The sequence below is a fragment of the Ictidomys tridecemlineatus genome, chromosome 7 (assembly GCF_052094955.1).
Source record: "Ictidomys tridecemlineatus isolate mIctTri1 chromosome 7, mIctTri1.hap1, whole genome shotgun sequence".
Lineage (NCBI taxonomy): Eukaryota > Metazoa > Chordata > Mammalia > Rodentia > Sciuridae > Ictidomys > Ictidomys tridecemlineatus.
Window position 1 is genome coordinate 165,238,842 of NC_135483.1, and position 18,330 is coordinate 165,257,171.

The following is an 18,330-nucleotide window of genomic DNA, read 5'->3' on the forward strand; positions in this document are numbered from 1 at the left end:
CATTATTATATAACACTCAGATAACAAAAATAAGATTTTTTTTTTCAGTTCAACTGGGCGTAGTGGACGTGCACCTGTAATCTTAGCTACTGGGAAGTTGAGGTAGGAGGATTGCAAGTTCAAGGCCAGACTGGACAACTTACCAAGACCCTGTCTCAAAAAGAATGAAAAGAATAGAAAAATAAGTGTCAAGATTCTTTCAATTCCATTGGAATGTCCAGAGACCCAGCCTTGTCTTGTAATTTCCTCTTAAAAAGACCATTTAATGGTCAAAAAGGAATTGTTCATGACAGTCCAAATTTGACTAATGTATTAAATATATTTATTCACTTTCAGCAAAAAATCATTTTCCAAAGCTTTATCCAGAGGCTTCTATTTCTTGAGGAGGTACAAGTTCTCTCATCTGAAGAGATAAGGCATTTAGCAAATAGTCTTAAGCAAATGTCTTGAAAGCACAAAGCAAGGGGCTAATGTTTCTTAAAGTCCATTTTCCCAAGGGTACTACTGATCTTTAAAGAAAAACTTGGGAGAAGGAAGGTGTGAAAATATTTTTCATGTTTGTCATTTAATTGAGCATTAGAGAAACTTAATAGAGACAGAATTGCATTTAACCCAAAGTTAACAACTTACACCCTCAGAATACCACTCCAGGTGGTGGTACCATTCCAGGAACAGAGATTATAGAAGCTTAAATAGAAGATAGTACAATAAAAATGTGTTAAATTGTTAGAAAGTTTATGGGATGCACCAATGACACTTACACTTTTAAATTCCATGTACAAAAATAAATAAATAAATAAATAAATTCCATGTACAAAAAAATAAAAAGCACTGGGGATGTAGCTCAGGAATAAAGTGGCCTGGGTTCAATCCCCAGTACAAAAAAAATTAAATTGATTTTATACACAAATTATTCCAACAAAACCTTTTGGCAACCTTGTCCCAAAATAGAAATGACTAATTTATGTGGAAGAGAAAGGGCTTTGCAAATACTTACATGAAAATATATCAAAATGTCTTTTACTGTCCCATTTTGGGTTAACTTCTCCACCAATTTAAATATTATATGAATTTTTTTAAATACAGTAAATCAAATAAATTTATGAAATAAAAAATTTAAAAATACAGTGAATGAAGGGCCATCTGGAAAGCAGTCGCCTTCACATTCCATTCAAGGGTATCCTCAGGGTATGTTAATGTAGTGTCTCCATTTTTATTCTAGATCATTTTTAAGACACAGACTCATGTGATCACAGATTGCTCATCTGATTGTGCTTCCTACCGTCTTTCACATCATGGCACACCTAGATAATTATATTAGCACAGCACATTGCAGCATGTGATTAACCTGGGGGGCCCTGCTCTAGGGTCCTTCAAAGCCCAAATGTCAGTATTTCTGCATACCTGTACCCAATTTGATGGAAAGCTGTTTTTAGGTACACACCAGTTTTCAGACACCATACTCTGATAGTTATGTTGCCAGATTTAGCAAACAAAAATAGAGACCACCCAGTTAACTTGAATTTCAACTAAATAACAAATAATTTTCTGTATCCCATGCAACATTCAGACCTTTTTATCTGTCAATTCTTTCTGAGGCTCTCAGAATAAATCTCTAAAGAAACAAACCACATGAAGATCTTCCAGAATTTATGGTACCAGAAAAGTTAAAATGTGTTCTTCCTTCTTCCTTCCAGCTTATATTTATAATTAAAGGTTCAATAATTTCAGTATCACTTTGATCCCTTAAAATAATTGATTCCTTGAAGAGGCAAAACTTCCTTTAATTAAAGAGAATTCAGAAAAAGCAAATGAAGGCGTACTGCTGCCAGTTAGAAAGCATGCCTATTGCTGCTGTGTTTGTGGTGAGTGTACTAACGCAGGCCACTGATTCAGTGTCAGTGCACAGTCATCTCTTTCCCTGTCCAACTCCCATAATGCAAAGCATATCGGGTTTCAAGGAAGAAGTAAATTGAAGGCCTACACTGAGGTATAGCCTGTTCCCTTCCCTCTCCATGCTGAGGATAGATAAAGGCTGGTCCCAATGCCTGAGAGGCCAAGGTTAGAGTCAAAAGGAATGCCAAACCCAGAAGGCTATAGGAAGTAGGAGAACAGGTATTAAACTCAAACAGAGAATGACATTACCTGAATAAGGACTGGAAACAGGGGCAGAAGGAAACCCCAGAGGTATTCCTGAGATAGACCATAGACACTTGGGAGGCCCTTGTGACTCTCTAACAACCTGCACACACATACTCTGTGCCAAAACAGAAGGGCCAGATTAGTGTGCTGTTTCTCAGAGTAGAAAGTAGAGTAGCAAAGTCTAGGTTGGCCTCAACATTTTCCTTTGATACCTTCCTAGATCTTGCAAGCCCCCTAACTCATACATGACATCATGGCTACATGATTTCCTCAGTCAAATGGCAATAATGCCACCTGCGTCAGATTATCATGAGGACTAGATTAGCTCATGAATTCCATTACAACGATAAATCCAGGTTGAAATTAGATGCACAACCAAGCTCAATTATTTACTAAGTGACTCACTTAAACACACCAACATGCTGTAGACTTTGGAGTCCCTTAAGAGGAGTCAAAACCATGAAAAGTTCTTCCAGGGTCACTGGCAGTCCTGGTACTCAGTTTGAAGAGCCTAGCAGATGTCTTGCCAGCTCTAATGTTGATGGAGTTCAATGCAGTGTTAATTCACCAGCTGGAGTTTGGGAATAACTGGAGACTGTCTGAATAAACTTGAAAACTGTATTTTTTAATACAAGTTTTTATGGGGAGATCATTTTTATTTTGGGCAGAAAACCAGGACGGACATTGTCATGGATGCCTGTTGCAGCCTAAATCCGGCCATTGATATCGGACAGGTAGGTGCTGGCCCACTTAAAGAGATATCCCTTCCTGAACACAGTTGTGGTGCAGAAAAAGGCCTTCATAAAAGGCTGTAATGTCACAAAGCTTGAAATTATCCCCCTGCAGATTGAAGGTGCATTTATTCAGGGAATGGGCCTGTATACAACTGAAGAGCTGCAGTATTCCCCAGAAGGTGTCCTGTACTCACGGAGCTCAGATGAGTACAAAATTCCAACCATCACAGATATCCCAGAGGAGTTCAATGTCTCCCTCTTGCCATCATCACAAACCCCACTGACCATCTATTCCTCCAAGGTAAGCATCCAAAATTACCACGGATCCAGTAACATAGCCAAAGTAAGTCAGTGGACAAAATAACACATAAATGTTAATTGTTACATAGACCAAACCATATGGAGGTGAATCAACTAGGAAAAACTGAGATTCAGGGAAGATGAATGATCCACCCAGTGGCGATCATGGCCAAGGAGTTTATTAATATCCTCTCTTATTTATTGAAAACTTCAGGATTCATCAAAAAGCTTTGCCTTCTTCGGAGAATAGTGTTTTTGTTTAAAAAAAAAAACAAAACTTTAAGACTACAAAATTAAGTGGGATTGAAGGCATAGTGCTACTGAAATCTCAGAAAACCATGGTATTCTGGACAGAATTCTAGACAGGGGCTTTAGAAGACCTGGGTTCCTGCCCAACTCCACCACCCCCTAAGGTAAGTCACTCACGTTTGTGGGGCTCAGTCCTCAGCCACATCCAGAAATGAATTAAGAACAGTGGATATCAATGTGTGTGTCTATGGGAAAGTGATTTTATCACAAAAGAACACTGGCAATGTCTAGAGACATTGTGGTTGTCAAGACTGGGGGTGAAGGGATTTTACTGCCAGTGAGAAGAAGCCAGGGTTGCAACTAAAGAGCTCCAAATCAAAATATTATCTGACCCCAAATGTCCATCGTGTCAGGAAGCAAAATCATGAGCCAGCCCTTGATAATGGCTAACATAATGAAATTACAAATTAAAATTAAGGTCGAGGTTGTTTGCATTGCAAATTATGTAAAAAAAAACTCCCTCAGAGGAGAAACTTCACTGAGATCGGAGATGTTTTGTAAAGCTTTCTTTAAAATGTTTTGGGAGATGGGTTTGCTAGGAGTGGTGAATTGACTTTAAAAAAAAAAAAAAAAAAGAAAAGAAAGAAAGTACAAATATATCTGCAGGAATTACAACATTTCCAAACTGGATCCCACTTTGAGCCCAGGAATGTCCTGGAGATGAGGCCAGGGCAAATCTGAAAGGGAGAGAATCAAAGGGGCTTCAGAGTCTCATTAGAATGAAAATCACTCCAGGGGGCAAAAGCCCACAGAGAGCATCTTTCAGACCAAGAGTTTATAAGGCAGCTGGGAAACTCTGAGCTGGTGGTTGTGGCCAACCACTCCCAGGAGGACCCAATGGGTTTGGTCCTCTGCTGAGTGGTCTATATAATTACAAAAGAACCCCCGGGTACCAGCCCCAGCACTGTATTCTGTATTTACTCATCTCACAAAAAATCCCATAAGGTAGGCATCATTGCCTGCATCTCATTGACAAAGGAACAGAGGTTTTGAGAGATGATCTCATCTACCTAGAGAAACAGAGGATACGGCCTAGGATTCAGACTCAGTCTCTCTAACTGGGATTGCAAATTGATAGCCCATTGGCTGAATTTTGGCCAAAGATGTGAAATACGAATACCTAGTTGGGTGTGGTGGTACACCCTGCAACTCAGGAGGCTGAGGCAGGAGAATCCAAGTTAGAGGCCAGCCTGGGAAACTTAGTAAGACCCTGTTTCAAAAACTAAAAAGGGCTGAGGATATGGTTCAGTGGGAGAAAACCCCTGGGTTCAATCCAGTACCACAAAAACAAAACAAAACAAATACAAATACCAGAAATTGGACGACCTGGTAATTTCAACTATCTTCCTGGAAGACAAGGAACAGTGGCCCCTTTTAGATAAGTACCTCCACTTCACCACCACCCCCACTACTCCTTATTGTCCTTCAGCTGCTCACTTCACTCACTTGCATCACCTGCCTGTTCCTTGCAGACTGAAGTTTGCAAACTCTCTTAAGTGCTCCAGAGCACCCTGCCTCCTCAGATCTTGGAATCATACTTAGGCATTTTTTTCTCTGCTTATGAATTTAGCCAGTTCAATCCATTAAATGATCTTTACTAAATAGGTTCCCCACCACCACCTTTGTTCCTAGAGAACAAAGGCTTAACACAGCCAGGATTAAAGATCTGAGAAGTTTAGGTATTACTGGGATTTAAAAAAGTACTCAAGGGCTGGAGATGTGGCTCAAGCGGTAGCGCGCTCACCTGACATGCGTGCGACCCGGGTTCGATCCTCAGCACCACATACCAACAAAGATGTTGTGTCTGCCGAGAACTAAAAAATAAATATTAAAAATTCTCTCTCTCTCCTCTCTCACTCTCTCTTTAAAAAAAAAAAAAAAAAGTACTCAAAGTTCATTTTATCAATAAGTCAATCAACAAACATTCATGGAAAACCAATTTGTGCAAAGCTCTATGTCATGAGTTGAGGATATAATGGTGAACAAGACCTGGCTCTGCCCTCTAGTAGCTAAAGTCTAAATTTCTAAAACAAATGTGCTTTTTTTCAGGGCCTCGGGGAGTCTGGAATGTTCCTGGGGTCATCTGTGTTCTTTGCCATCATGGATGCGGTGGCTGCAGTGCGTAGAGAAAGAGATGCCGCTGAGGACTTCACGGTGAAGAGCCCAGCCACGCCAGAACAAGTTCGAATGGCTTGTGCTGATCGGTTCACAGAAATGGTATGGAATTATTATCTATTTTCCTAAAACTCGATTTTTCTATTTTGTGCTTCTTGAACCTCTGGAGTAAATTTATGACCTTATCTGTGTCTAGCTAATCAAACTATAAAATGATAAAAACAAATCACACAAATAAATACTGTATATATGAAGTACTTTTTTAAAAAAGCATCTCCCCATGTGTTATTTAATTTAACCATCTCAGCAGCCCTGAAGTAAGATCATTTGTCATGCTTCCAAAACTAATAACTAGCTGGGGGTGGTGGCTCACACCTGTAATCCCAATGACTCGAAAGGCTGAGGCAGGAGGACATCGAGTTTGTCAGCCTCAGCAAAAACAAGATGCTAAGCAACTCAGGGAGACCCTGTATCTAAATGAAACACAAAATAGAGCTGGAGATGTGGCTCAGTGTTTGAGTATTTCTGAGTTCAGTCCCTGGTACCTCCCCCAAAATAAAAAAATAATAACTAGGCTGGGAGTGGAGCTCAATGGTAGAGCATTTGCATGGTTGAGGCCCTGGGTTCCATCCCCAGCACTGAAAACAAACAAACAAACAAACAAACAAACGAAAACAAATAGCTAAAAGGGAAACAACAAACGTGCTAACTCCAGTAAGTATTCCCTCCCTCTCTGCCACCTACCCTGCCCTGCCCGACAACAAAACAAACACAAAACATAACCTCTGTGTCATACAGGTGTATTTGATAATGTCATCCTGCATGTTCCTGCACAAACAGAATGCACACCATCTGCCTGCTGTTTAGAAACAAAGTGGTCTCCCTGCCAGCCTCTGCCTTCCTACTTCAACCCATTTCATGACAGTCATGCCCATGTGATAGGACTAGTCAGAGACACATGTGGCAATCCCAACCTGCTGGAAATGACAGATACGCAACATTTGAGACATCCTCAAACATGCCCTTTGACAATTTCCTAAAATCTTCCTAATTTAAATAATAATAGCTGCTAGTACTGACTGAGCACCTACTAAACATTTTGCATATACTACCTCATTCATCATCATAACAACTCTATTAAGTCTATTATTTTCTTCATCTTAATATTGGGAAAACTGAGGCATAATGACTTACCCAAGATCACACAGTTACCTGGTGGGGGTAAGATTTGAACCCAGGCTGTCTGGTACTACTGTAGTGCACTGCATCCCAAAGAGAAAAGAGCTGATTCTCTATTTCCTAAAACTAAATGTTTGTTTTCACATTTATATTCAAAGAAATCCAATACTTAGCAGACCTCTTCAAACAACCAGCCATAGAGTAAAAGAAGAATGAAGAAATATTTCTTAAAGGGAAGCATCATAATTATTCATTTCTTTCCCTTACATGATCCACTCCTTTTTCCATCTCCAAATCTAACTCAGCAACATTTCTTGTGCTACAGTAATACCAGTCACTCTGTAACTTCCCTCGAAGTCTTCTTCCAAGTCAATGGTTCTGAGTTCATCCAGCCCCATTGAACACAGCAGTCATGACCATCAACTGTCTCTGGCTGGTCCTGCCTTAATGGGTAGGGCCAAGGAACTGGCAAGCTACATACCAAGACCCCTTCTCTATGCTGATTTTAGTCTGTAGAGCCATTATCAGCCCATTCCTGACTTCTTTCATGACATGGTAACTATAGAACATGGTAGCTTATATCCCAAAAGCAAAAGCACTTCTAACTTTTTTTTTTTTTTAATGTCCTCATGGTGACTCACACCTGTCATCCTAGCTACTCAAGAGGCTGAGGCAGGAGAATTGCAAGTTCAAAGTCATCCTAGGGAATTTAGTGAGACCCTGTCTCAAAATAAAAAGGACTGGAGATGCAGCTCAGTGGTAGAGCATTTGCCTAGCATGCATAAGGCCCCATGTTCAATCCCCAGGACACACACACACAAAAAGACTTCAGCGATCCAAGAGTTACTTTGTTCTGTCCTCTAGACCCCCCTCCTCAGCTGTTCAATGGCTCAGAGAACAGAGCAACCAGAAGAGAACAGAACAGCTTCAGCGGGGCCTCCCCAGGAGAGCAGAGAGGAGGAAGTTCTAATTCTGCTTAAAAAGAGGACCAGAAACACAAAATATAGAATCTTCTGCTATTTCCTGTTTCCAGAAATGACAATACTCTCCATCCATAGAAAAACATTCGCAAGAGGGGCTGTGGGTGTAGATTAGGGGTAGAATGCTTGCCTAGTGTGCATGAAGCTGTAGGTTCAATCTTCATCACCAAAATAGAAAGAAAGGAAAGAAACATAAATAAGAAACCTGGGAGTCCTCCTGGCATCTCTCTACCTGGTACTCTGCAGCCAGTCCTACACCATTTCCTGTTGATTTTAACTCTGTCAAAATCCCTTGAACTAGTCCCTTTCCTCCATTCTTTTTTTTTTTTTAGATTTATTTATTTGTTCTAATCAGTTGTACATGACAGTAGGGTGCATTTTGGTACATCATACATAAATGTAGTATAACTTCTCATTTTTCTAGTTGTACATGATGTAGAACCATACCGGTCATGTAATAACACATGTACACAGGATAATAATGTCCAATTCATTCTACTATCCTTCTTACCCTCCTTACCCCCTCCCCTCCTGTCACTATCCTTTACCTAATCCAAAGTACCTCTGTTTTTCCACAGCCCACCCCTCATTGTGAATTAGCATCCACATAGCAAAACATTCAGCCTTTGATTTTTGAGGATTGGCTTATTTTGCTTAACATGATATTCTCCAGCTTTATCCATTGACTTGCAAATGCCATAATTTCATTCTTCATTAAGGCTGAGTAATATTCCATTGTGCATGTATGCCACATTTTCTTTATCCATTCATCTGTTGAAGGCCATCTAGGTTAGTTCCATAGTTTGGCTATTGTGAATTGAGCTGCTATAAACATTGATGTGGGGAGTCATTGTATTATGCTGATTTTAAGTCCTTTGGGTGTAAACCAAGGAAATTTCCTTCATTCTTAACCACCACATCTTTCATTCACTCAACAGACATTGGGTAAATCTCCTGTGTGCCAGGAATTATTCCATAGACCAATGCCAGGAAGATAGCAGCAAATGAAACAGAGACCCCAGCCTTTGTAGAATTTACCTTCCAGAGACCCTAAATCCAACTCCACATCTGCAGCCTGTGTCAAGGCCAATTCCTCAGTGGCCTCTCCACATCCTGCAGCCAGAGGTTTGTGGGATGACAAAATTGACAATGTCCCTCTAGCACACTCACAGATGAAAAGCATTCTATTGCTTATAGGAGAGGTGAAATATCTTGCCCACCAAGCCTACAAACCTTCAGCATGGCAGCACCCACCCACCTCTCCAGCCTCACCAGACTCTATCCTGGTCATATTTGTTAGTTCTGTCTGTTCTTTTACTAAGGACTGAGTTGCTAGCTATCTCCTGCCACATGGCCTCAGCCTTGCTCTTCCCTCTACTTGGAAGCATCTTCCTTTTCACAGCTGGTTAACCCTCAGCCGCTTTTCATGTTTTACCCAAATCCAACACATTAATTTGATGCCTTCCTTTCTGCATACTTTCTTCTTGTTGTTGTTTGTTTGATACCAAGGATTGAACCCAGGGAAAATTTACCACTGAACCACATCCCCAGCCCTTTCTATTTTTTGTGATGGGGTCTTCCTTAGTTGCTGAGGCTAGCCTTGAACTTGGAATCCTCCTGCCTCAGCCTTCCAAATCACCGAAGTTTTCTGCATAGTTTGAGGTAACCAGGAAGATGGTGATAAATCAGTCTTATAGGTTGGTCCTCTTAAGGAGTTTCTAGAATAGCAGGGGAGAAAGATAATTACTATAAATTCTAAGTGCGTGGCTGACTCTGGGTTATCCCAGTGCACCAACGGAATGTTTTTCTACCTTAGCCTTGATCTTTTTCTTAAAGTCAGAGGGGTCATAGATGGGGGTCTCATCTTTGGTCACTCATTATGTAACTGTTTATTCATCTAATATTATTTGTTAAACATCTTCCAAGTGCCAAGCACAACTGGAGAAAGAGTGAGCAAAACACTTTCTTCCATCATGGAGTTTATATTCCTTTAGGGAAGCCAACAGAAATAACTAAACAAACATAATATAGAATTTCAGGTGTGTTGAATACTATGAAGCAAAATAGAACAGTAGGGGGCTACAATGCGATGGAGAGATGAATGTAGATAATTTGTTAGAGAAGTTTTCTCCAGGGGTGTTCACATTTGAGCCAAGGACTGCATGAAGTGAGGGAGAGAGTATAAATCTGGTAATGCTGTGTTCTGGGCAGAGAATAGCTAGTGCAAGGGTCCTGAAACATATTCAACCACTTCAAAGTAGCTTGGGACTTTGTAGGCCTCAAAAGTGGCCTTCTTATCTCTAGTCTTGCCTCTCTGATAGAAACTGAAAGACTATAATCATTGTTCTCCCTGGAGAAGAGAGGAAAATAGAGATGTGTGGAGTTTTAGTCAGCTCTTTTGCCACTAGGACCAAAAGACCTGACAAGAATAATTTTAGAGGAGGAAAAGTTTATTTGGCTCTCACAGTTTCAGAGGTCTCCATCCGTAGATGGCTGAGTCCATTGCTCTTGGCCTGTGGTAGGACATCATGGTGGAATGGTAGAGTAGAGGAAAGCAGCTAAGGACATAGGACCAGAGAGCAGAAAAAACACATTGCAGATGAGGGACAAAATATAAACCCCAAAGGTAAGCCCCCAATGACTCACCTCCTCCAGCCACCCCCTACCTTCTTATAGTTACCACCCAGTTAATCTCTAGCAGAGGATTGAGTCACTGATTAGGTTAAGGATCTCAGTACCCAATCATTTCACCTCTAAACTTTCTTGCATTGCCTCACACATGAGCTTTGGGGGGAAACTTCATATCTGAACCATCACATGTGCCACTCTATTGTCTGCACATCCTCATGATGAAACCTGGATAGTCCTTCTGCCAATCAGCAGCTTTCCTGGCAACTGTCCTCCATCACTTCCCAGGTCTGCTTCTTCACATCTTCCAAGGTAGAATTTCTCCACTCCTCTAGGACCACAGCACTCCTACCTAAGTTCCCGTGGGCCTGGCTGCTAACACAAACCCATCTCTCTCTCTCTCTCTCTCTCTCTCTCTCTCTCTCTCTCTCTCTCTCTCTCTCTCTCTGCCATATGATTTATTTTTATTTTTTTTAGTCATACATGACAGCAGAATGTATTTTGACATATAATACATACATACAAACCCATCTCTTGAAAGCATCTTGGAACAAATCTTGAACCCATATCAGAACTGATATTTTTAAATACATTGGATCAACTACAACATGGTTTTTTAGTTGAAATGTGTGATGATTCAGGACTGGAGTTGTAGTTGTGGTAGAATATTTGCCTAGTATATGTGAGGTCCCAGGTTCAATCCCCAGCACTACAAAATAGAAAAAATAAATATATGACAATTCACACTGACACACAAACATGTGTTATACAATACATATATATAGACAATAACACACTTTGTATTTGGCCTTTGGATACTATTATAAAAACACAATTTGTTCTGATGAGTAAGAAAGTCAGAGGTCTAGGTAGTAGAACATGAGCACTAGCAAGTTCAAAACCTCCTTTTTTAATAACCTTGTCCTACCATAAGATAAATAATGGCCTGCCTAGATCTATTTCTTAAACAGGAATGATGGTAAAACATTCTGTACTTTCCCCTAGGAGTTAAATAAATAATGCATGTAAAAATACCATGTAAATACGAGTCACTCTGTAAATATTAGTGTTAAGGTCTTCACCAAATACCCATAATTGTTAATGACCTTATTCAAAATATGCCTCTCCCACAAGGTTGAAAAAGTGTTTCCACATTAAATCAAGTTGACCTGCTGAGGCCAGAACAAATAACCACTCATAACTAGAAACCTCATTTTCATGGGTAAATTGGCTTCTGCAAAAAGCAGGCATTAGTAAGAAGCTTAGGGCATTTTTGTTATAAAATAATTTATCTGAATGAGCATTTACTATATCAAAAGTTTTTTCTACTTGTTTGAGTTTTGGTCAACTTGATCACCAAGTTGTTGACTGATATTTTATACATGGGCCCTTTCTTAGGAGGTTAATTTCTAGTGAGAACAGTATTGCTGGTGACAATTTCTGCTCTGAGCCCAGCAGGGCAAAATGGCCTAGCCAGACACAGCCAGAAATATCATCTATGCAATTTCCTTTTTGGTAATGGGAGGGAAAAAATGTATTTCTTGGAAAATGTGTTTTGTACAGCCATTTAAAATTCCACAAGAAAAAAAGGAGTAACTCTCCCTTAAAGATATACAAAAAGATACATAATTCACACTTTCAAATTAGGACTTCTCCTTAGAAACAGTCATTTGATTTTTTTTTTTTTAATCTTTCAGCCATGGAGACATGAAGGATTTCACAGCCTTAAAAATTAGAAAAATGATTGGGTGTGGTACTGAATGCCTCTAATCCCAGTTACTTGGGAGGCTGAGGCAGGAAGATCATGAGTTCAAAGTCAGCCTCAGCAAAAGTGAGGCGCTAAGCAACTCAGTGAGACCCTGTATCTAAATAAAATACAAAATAGGGCTGGGGATGTGGCTCAGTGGTCAAGTTCCCCTGAGTTCAATCCCCAATACCCCCACCCCACCCAAAAAAAAAGCACTGGGGATGTAGCTCAGTGGTAAAGTATCCCAGATTCAGTTTCCTAGTATCAAAGGAGGAGGAGGAGGAGGAGGAGGAGGAGGAGGAGGAGGAGGAGGAGGAGGAGGAGGAGAAAAATTTAGAAAACTGCTGCCTTGGAGAATTTGGCAATAGGGAAGATGAAAACAAACAAAAATCTAATACCTGTTATTACAGTAGCAAGAAGCATTTGTTAAGTCCAAAAAAGTAGAATATGGGGGAGGGGGAAATGCTAGGGGTATTGCTCAGAGGAGCACTTGCCAAGCATGCATGAGTTCCTCCTTTCAACCCCCAGCATTCAGGCTGGTGGCAGTGTAGTTTATGTGGGCTGCCATGGTGCAAGGTTATGTAAAGCCAGCTGGCAGATTCAGCTTTCATCTTCTGAAAGCTAGAACCTGAAAATCAGCCTAGGGAGAAGTTTATAAACAGGTTTCAGTTCACACCACATTTTGATAATGCTGACTCATGAGAATCCTCACAACCACCAGCTGTGTTCAGCTGAGGCCTGCTTTTAGTAATTTAGTTGCAGGGGGCGGGGGGAGTCTTTTCATCTTTAGATAAGTACTCCATTCCAAGTGGCCAGGCCTGTCCTACCCCTGCTCTTCTAAAAGACTGGCCAATGTGTAGTCTTGGGAGACCTTTGCCTTTCCCTATAAATCCTAAAATAGTCTCCACTCCCCTTCCCTCCTCCCTCTTAAGCACTTCCTCTCTTGCCATCCCCAAGTCTCCTTGTTTCTCCCCGCCTCTTTTGCAGTTCTAGATGCCCAGACTCAAGAGAGATTTGGCAACATTAAAAGTTCCACCTGTTTAGTTCAGTAAAGGGATCCTTCTCCTCCCAGATGAAGAAGGACAGGCACAGGAGCATGTCAACTCCTGTGGGTAGCTTGGTTTTACCACACTGATCTCAGCTGGTTCTCCCCAGAACACTTAGTCCCAGGAAATATGTTCAGTCCTTTATCTTCTACAGCCCTGGATTTCTCTGAGCAGGGGTGACATACTGCCAGTCCTGCAAGACTGCATTCATGTACTCTGATTCATATACTGCAACGCGTAAAAACATGCAGTTGCCAGTGTGTTCAGCTAAAATCTAAGCTACAGATAATTGGCAGGGCCTTATACCAGCAAAACATGCCTCAGTCACATGGGTTTTTTGAGATGGAACACAGACGCAGGCTGAATAACTCAAGAACAGACTTCTCTGGCTACAGTCTCCCATGGTGCCTTCCTCAGAGAAGGCACCTCCTACTGTCCTGTTCCCATGAGACACTTGCACGTGAGTGCATGCACTCACACACACACACACACACACACACACACACACACAGAGGCAGGTGCATGCTCATTCTTTATCACTTTCTTCTTCTTGCCTCTCTTGCTGGGAGAGGATTTATGGGCACTGTAACAGCCTGTGAAACTGGTTCCCCTTTAAACATGGTTATCCCAGGACACAGGGTCTGAATCTGTTCCCTGCAATGCCTGGCAACACTTCACACAGTAGCCGGTCTTACTACTACTGAAGGGGGATTCTCTGAAACCGTTTCATTGTTGGTTTGTTTTGTTTGTGGTGCTGGGAATTGAATTCAGGGTCTTGCACTTATTGGGCAAGTGTTCCACCACTGAGCCACACCTCCAGCTCTCTGATACTGTTATCAAATGTATATTTTTTTAATATTTATTTTTTAGTTATAGCTGGACACAATATCTTTATTTTATTTATTTATTTTTATGTGGTGCTGAGGATTGAACCCAAAGCCTCACGGGTGCTAGGCAAGGGCTCTACTACTGAGCTACAACCCCAGCCCCTCAAATGTATATTTTTGTATTTGAAAACTCTTCCACCTGCTCTCTGAAAAGTTACTTCTTAGGATGGGTGAAGCAGAGCTAGAGAGAGCTCCTAAAAGAAAGGAGACAAGGCTGGAGGCATTCTTCAGTTTAAGAAAGGGCATAAGAAATGCAGAATGAAAAATAGAAAGTCATTTTATCTGGTCATGGAAAGTAGTTACAATGAGCTGTTTTAGCTTAGTGGTTAGCAGATAATTGGCAGTGGTTGGCAGATAAAGACATGACCCTGGAGTCAGAGGAGGTTGGGTTTGAACCTCAGCTCTACCTTTGGTGATTTATTTAATTTCTGTGGTCACTCAGTTTCCTTATCTATGAAATGGAGTGCAGCTTGGAGAATTGGAGAGAATAATTCTATTAACTTTACAGGGCTGTTGTGAGAATTGAATAACACATATGCTTTAGTCAGCTTTTTCCCTGCTGTGACCAGAACAGCTGTAGAGGAGGAAAAATTTATTTGAGTGTTAATGGTTTCAGAGGTCTCAGTCCCTAGAAAGTCAGGACCATTCTTGGGGCTCAAAGTGAGGCAGAACATCATTGCAGAAGAGTGGGGTGGAGGGAAGCAGCTCACATGATGATCCAAAAGTAAAGAGAGATTCTTGCCAGATACAAAATATATGTTCCAAAGACATGCCCCCAATGACCCACCTCCTCCAACCACACCCTCCCTGCCTTCAGGTACTGGTAACCCAATTAATCCCATCAGGATTAAATCCCAATATTTCTCCTCTAAACCTTCTTGCATTATCTCACACATGAGCTTTTGGGGGACACATAACATCAAAACCATAACAACATATAAGGCATCCAGCAGGTGTCCCACACATAGTAAATGGTCAATATATATTGATGATGATGATTAAGATGATAGCGGAGAAGATGACGATTGCATCAGGGATCTCCAAGACCATCCTCAGAGTCAATAATTTAGCAGGGGCTGGGGATGTGGCTCAAGCGGTAGCGTGCTCGCCTGGCATGCGTGCGACCCGGGTTCGATCCTCAGCACCACATACCAACAAAGATGTTGTGTCCGCCGAGAACTGAAAAATAAATATTGGAAATTCTCTCTCTCTCTCTCTCTCTCTCTCTCTCTCTCTCTCTCTCTCTCTCTCTCTCTCCCCTCTCTTAAAAAAAAAAAAAAAAAGAAAAAAAATAATTTAGCAGAATGACACACAGAACTGAGAAAAGCTATTACAAGCACAGTTGTGGTTGATTACAGTGAAAGGATGCAGATTAACATTAGCCAAGGAAAAAGGTACATAAGGCAAAGTCCATCAGGAACCAGATACTAGAAGTAGAATCACACAAACAGCACTTAATTCTCCTAGCAATACTATGTGTGAAGATGTATGGAGTATTACTAACCGGGAAGCCTTGGTTTTTATTGAGAGTCAATTATATAGGCAAAGAATTGCCTGCTGGCTGAACTTGTTTGATTTCTCCAGAGGTCAAAGTGTGTGTCCCAATGCTCTAGACAAACAGAAAACATTGCTATTAGGCAGGATATTACCAAAGTCTTAGGGTTAGGTAACCAACTGCAAGGATCAAGCCTTTTTTCTTTGGAGGATGGGGGAATGTGCAAGGTTTGGACAACTCAGGCCTCCAGACTTAATCTAATACTGCATCATGATGATGATGTTGATGAATCCTGGACTGAGGCAACTAGCAATGTTAGTAGACCGTGACACCCATGAAACTGGGCCCAGGACTTATTTTAGAAGCTGACCTTTAACTAAAACTGGAATTGGTCTTGACATTCAAAGTGAATGTACTACTATAATTGTAGCTATCAAGAGTCAACCAGCAGGGCCGGGGTTGTAACTCAGTGGTAGAGCACTTGCCTAGCATGTGTGTGAGGCACTGAGTTTAATCCTCATCACCACATAAAAACAAATTAATAAAATAAAGATTTCTTTTTTTAAAAAAAAAAGTCAACCAAGGTAGAAAAGGAGAGTAGAAGAAGATAGCACCAAGCAAAAGATGGTGGTAAAGAAGGGAGGGAGCTCACCAAAGATCAATGCAATGCAATAAGTCCCAGGGCTTCAATTTTGGAGACCAAGAAAGAAAGGTATGTCCTCACCCAAAGGTCTAAGGCATAGGTGGGACTGAAGAAGGGAGGGGTGGCATGAGGATGAGATTGATTTAAGCCCAGAACAGAAAGGTACCCCAAGAGTCCACATCTGGTGAAAAGAATAGGAAGTGGGTTTAGAAGATTAAAAAGTCCCTTTCCTTAGCAGAATCTACCTGATCTGAATCAACCTTAGACTAGACTGAGGAGCTTTGTCCAGTGTCTGACCCAGTCCAGGGAGAACAGGATATAGTTCTAAAAGAACTTAACTGTACAACTCCACAGGAGCAGGTAAGAAGAGACAAAGGGAAGGGAAACCTAGCCCTTCATTTACATTTAAATACACAGACCACAAAGTAAGAATAGAACTTGTAAATGTACCCTATAAGGCAGGATTGAGGTGAATTTATTTTGTCTTTCTTTGATTTGGTTTGCTTTTTCTTGTTTTGTTTGCAGTGCTTGGGATTCAGTGAAAGGTCCCATGTACTCACTGAATCCCATCTGCGGGATTGTTATTTTTTGTGAAATCATATGAGTAGGAGAAAAGCTTTTGGGAATCTATAACTTTCTACCATTAGGTGGTTGGTTGGTTTTGTTTTTAACATTTTCTGGGGCTGGAGATATAGCTCAGTGCTTAGCATGTGCAAGGCCCTGGGTTTAATTCCCAAAGGCAAAAAATAAATAAAATATCCTTGTGAATAAAAGTCAACCAACCCTTTAAAGGAAAACATGACAATAGAGAAAGAAAGGAATATGTGTTTTGCTTTGGGGTCAAACCTAAAGGAAAGAATTATCAGCAGAGGAGATAGACATCAGAATCATAAGGAAGAAAGACAAACAAGTCAAATTCTTGCAGCTTGTAGCCCAGGATAGTGAAGAGGGATTGGGACTTAACTAGCCAAATACAGTGCCATGCAAATTATTTGGCTAATGATGCTGACAGCACTGTGGTAACACTGCAAAAAGAGTCTTAGCATAAGCAACACCTCTCAGCCTAGACCCTTCCCATTAAGTCCCTCCCCCCAATAATTCATAGAATATATGATTCTCTTTGGAATTCATACCTGGAAAGCAAAGAAGATAGATTACTAATGGAAGTGTCCTCTTACTGAGCAACATTAAGTGCAGCAGGGATCATAACACCAACCCATTGTCTTAAATTTTAAAAGTTATCATATGAAAGAAATGACACAGTCCCATTCCCCAGGAAGCAGGAAAATCCTGCCTCCTCCCATCAGAATTTCTCAAAGCTTAAAGATCTGATACAATTTTCTTCCTGGCAAAATATTGCAATAGTATTTGTATTAAGTATTTAATTTGCTTTCTCTCTTAGATCCCAAGAGATGACCCTAAGACATTTAAGCCTTGGTCTATCCCTATAGCATAACCCTGCTGTTATTTCCTGAAAGGTAAGATCAATAAAATGAAAGGTAATCAATCAAAGAGGAAAAATTAGCCAGTCCAGTGGTTCTCAAACTGTGTTCCATGGAACCCTAGGATTGAACAATTGTTCAAGTTAATACATTTTATCCTGTGTCTTAATCCTTTAACACTCAATATGCATGGCTTTTGAATATGAGAATGTTAGGTCAAAGTGCTATAGCCATCAATGAAGTTTTTCTTTGTGTTAGAAAACGAGAATGTGGTAGATTAGGACATTGTAAATATTCTACTCCCTGATTTGAGAGTCACTTGTAGCTTGAATTCAACATGCCAAATTGAAATCTATTGATTTTTCTGCAACTAACTAGTGCTATTTGGAAGAATCATCTATTTATATTCATTTAATTTGACTGCTTCAGTTTTGTGCTGCTGCCTAACACAAAATTCAAAGCACTGAAGGCTGTGGAGAATGACCATAGAGACACTCTGATAAAAAAAAAAAAAACACATTGTCATTGTTAGAAAATTAAACTTCTGCTTTTCATCATACTTAATGGGCAACAACAGAAAAACTGAAAGCATCTGGAAGAGAGAGAACTACATCATAAATTCAGAAAAAAATAATTTTTTCATTTAAGTGTAATTTTCCAATTAGATATCTGAAATAATCCAC

At 40.5% G+C, this 18,330-nt stretch overlaps 1 protein-coding gene across 1 annotated transcript in view; it reads left to right on the forward strand.

Annotated features, from left to right (window-relative positions):
- The window catches only part of LOC101965594 (aldehyde oxidase-like), a gene marked incomplete in the record, with an annotated part of 249,943 nt that extends 232,282 nt beyond the window's left edge, over positions 1–17,661 (forward strand). Inside the window, 4 exon segments of the mRNA NM_001282248.1 lie at positions 2,811–2,876; positions 2,989–3,126; positions 5,535–5,702; positions 17,608–17,661. Coding sequence (NP_001269177.1) covers positions 2,811–2,876; positions 2,989–3,126; positions 5,535–5,702; positions 17,608–17,661 — 426 coding nt within the window.
- Positions 17,662–18,330: the final 669 nt, after the last annotated feature.